The sequence below is a fragment of the Eucalyptus grandis genome, chromosome 2 (assembly GCF_016545825.1).
Source record: "Eucalyptus grandis isolate ANBG69807.140 chromosome 2, ASM1654582v1, whole genome shotgun sequence".
Taxonomy (NCBI): domain Eukaryota; kingdom Viridiplantae; phylum Streptophyta; class Magnoliopsida; order Myrtales; family Myrtaceae; genus Eucalyptus; species Eucalyptus grandis.
Genome location: NC_052613.1, coordinates 51,347,635 through 51,350,082, shown reverse-complemented (window position 1 = coordinate 51,350,082; position 2,448 = coordinate 51,347,635). Strand labels below are relative to the sequence as shown.

General features: G+C 44.2%; 1 protein-coding gene across 1 annotated transcript; it reads left to right on the top strand.

Annotated features, from left to right (window-relative positions):
- The first annotated feature begins 216 nt into the window (after nucleotides 1–216).
- On the top strand, nucleotides 217–1,649 carry LOC104433559. The gene is made up of 3 exons (XM_010046353.3): nucleotides 217–598; nucleotides 779–954; nucleotides 1,323–1,649. The coding sequence occupies exons 1-3, from the start codon at nucleotides 331–333 to the stop codon at nucleotides 1,443–1,445; spliced, it is 567 nt and encodes a 188-aa protein (XP_010044655.2). The 5' UTR covers nucleotides 217–330; the 3' UTR covers nucleotides 1,446–1,649.
- Nucleotides 1,650–2,448: the final 799 nt, after the last annotated feature.

The following is a 2,448-nucleotide window of genomic DNA, read 5'->3' as shown; positions in this document are numbered from 1 at the left end:
TGTATATAGTATAAAGTTTTTATATGACGTGCCGCTTTATTGTCAGCTTGATTAAAACTTGACCCTCGCAGGCCAAAGTTGTCAGTTGGGAATTGTGGGAGGACGGCCTTCCTTATGTAAAAAAGAAAAAAGAAAACCTCAAAATTTCCATTTTATTTTTATTTTTTTACAGCATTTTTGGAAATAAGGGATGGTGGAATGACAAATGGTGGGTTGTGCAAGTGCATAGAGATAAGAGACTCTTGTTGCTTTCTTAACCCTCCTTCCCCTCTTCTTCCTTCTTATCCATCTTCACTTTCTCGCTCTTCTTCTTCTTGAGAGAGAGAGAGAATGGGGAATTGCCAGGCTATAGATGCTGCAGCTCTAGTGATACAGCATCCTGATGGGAGGATAGAGAGGCTGTATTGGCCCGTGATGGCGAGCGAGGTCATGAGGAACAACCCCGGCCACTACGTCTCCCTGATAATCCCGCTCCCGTCACCGACGTTTGAGGAAGATAAAGGCGACCCGAAGGCCGTGCGATTCACCCGCGTGAAGCTTCTCCGGCCAAGCGAAACTCTCGCTCTCGGTCATGCCTATCGGCTTATTACTTCGCAAGGTATCATCAACATCTCTCTTACTCCCGTTGCTTAAAAGCTTTTATGAAAACACAAGCTCACCGTCCGAGGACATCGGAACGATGTGTCCATTTTGTTCTCCTCATCTGCTTCCGGTAACTTCACGAAAAGCTCAATGCAAGAACAGCTGCTAAATTTTCATGAATTCTTCTTGGTTTTAGAGGTGATCAAAGTCCTGAGATCCAAGAAGTACGCAAAGATGAAGAAGCAGCAACAACAGCCGGAGAAAGTTGAGGAATCAGAATCCGAGGTGGGGGTATCAGCACCTAGGGACACAAGTTGTCAGACAGGAGGAGGAGGAGGAGCAGGGAGCTCTGACCCACAAAAGACCAACCAGGTATCTGTCACTGAGAAACTAAGGCTTCTCGTTCCATTATTGAGTCCTCAACTTTTCCAAGATATGTCAGCATCTTTCCAATGTTTTAACAGCCTGTATTGCATCACTTTGTGGTCCATCGCAACCTTTTCCTTCTAAGTAAGAGAATCATTTTAACTTGAATCCTTACAAGCAGCTATGGAGGAAATATATCAGACTTGTCCAAGTCTCGTACTCTTCACGATCGCCGGCCAAGTCATGTGTAATTCATGATCTTTCGTCACAAGTGCTTACTGTAGATTGAAATTAGAGAACGAAAACCTTAAGTACATGTGACAAATTTGATTCGCTGTGGACGCTGCAATCTGAATCTTCCTTTTGACTTGCAGGATGGTCGGTTGCGGAAACATCAGAGCCAAAAACACCAGAATAACAGGCTGGCAAACTCCGCCTTGGCGAAGTCGAAACTATGGCGCCCGTCTCTTCAGAGCATTTCCGAGGCGGGGAGCTGACCGCTGCTGAAGTTTACATGCGCCAAGTTATTGTGAAGATAAATATCATGTGCCAAAGTTTGTCTTAAGGGGTTTGCCAAGAATTACTAATTACTGTCGAACCTGGAGCTGCCATTTCGAAACTTCGCCTTATTAGTTGTTACCAGCCCTCTGTACAGTGATAAGCACTACCAATCAAATATGGTTCGATGAAATTCTTGAATACTCTATACTTCAATCATTATTCACATTCATAGTGCATTTACAACATTTGAGACAGCATAAAATTAGACAATTCAGCTCGATCGTCTCGCGTTCCAAATTTCCCAGTCCTGACCACAGTAGCGATGCTCGCGCAGCGAGAGCAGCTCCAGGCAGATCGTTTGCCTTAAGGGCGACTAGCATATCTGTAAAAGCATCCACTCGTAATGTCCCGGGTCCTCCATAATCTTCATGAAGAAATTCGCTGAATATCTGAGCTCGAAGACACTGCAATTGAAGTCAACAATCCTGTGAATCTGAAGTTCAAAGTTCTTATGAAAATTAGAATCTTCTGCATAAAGCAACGGATGGAAATACGAAAAAGTTCGCAAGCGCTGGCCCTGGCATGTTAACAAAAGCAACGACAATTTGATGGGTATGTCTGCGGAATAGTGGTAAACTCGATGTCGGGTCATATTTCCTTTTTCAGGCCTCAATTATCGAGCACTTTCCAATTCGAACACGACGACCTTCACATGACAAATGACATGTTTCATGGATTTTAAGAGGTAGAGCATCGTCATCGTTCTTCCAATCAAGTTGCCTTGAGATGAACAAGATGGCCTCAACTAGCTCGATCGGTGAAGCTCCAAAGAGCCCCGCTGGAAATGAAAACTCGGTTCTAGAGTAAATTATCGATTTTTACTCCTAATCGCATCCGCTGCGTGATTGTGCAATGCATTCCATGAGAATTTTCAGCAGGATAACCCGAATGAAAAAGAATCAACGGGCCCTCGCCCTTGTCTTGTAAAAAGATCGACAT

Excerpts from the sequence above, each read along its gene's own strand:
- LOC104433559 (XM_010046353.3), top strand. The coding sequence starts at position 331 with ATGGGGAATTGCCAGGCTATAGATGCTGCAGCTCTAGTGATACAGCAT. Across the intron at positions 599-778 it reads TCGGCTTATTACTTCGCAAG|AGGTGATCAAAGTCCTGAGA; the intron begins GTATCATCAACA and ends TCTTGGTTTTAG. Across the intron at positions 955-1,322 it reads ACCCACAAAAGACCAACCAG|GATGGTCGGTTGCGGAAACA; the intron begins GTATCTGTCACT and ends TTTGACTTGCAG.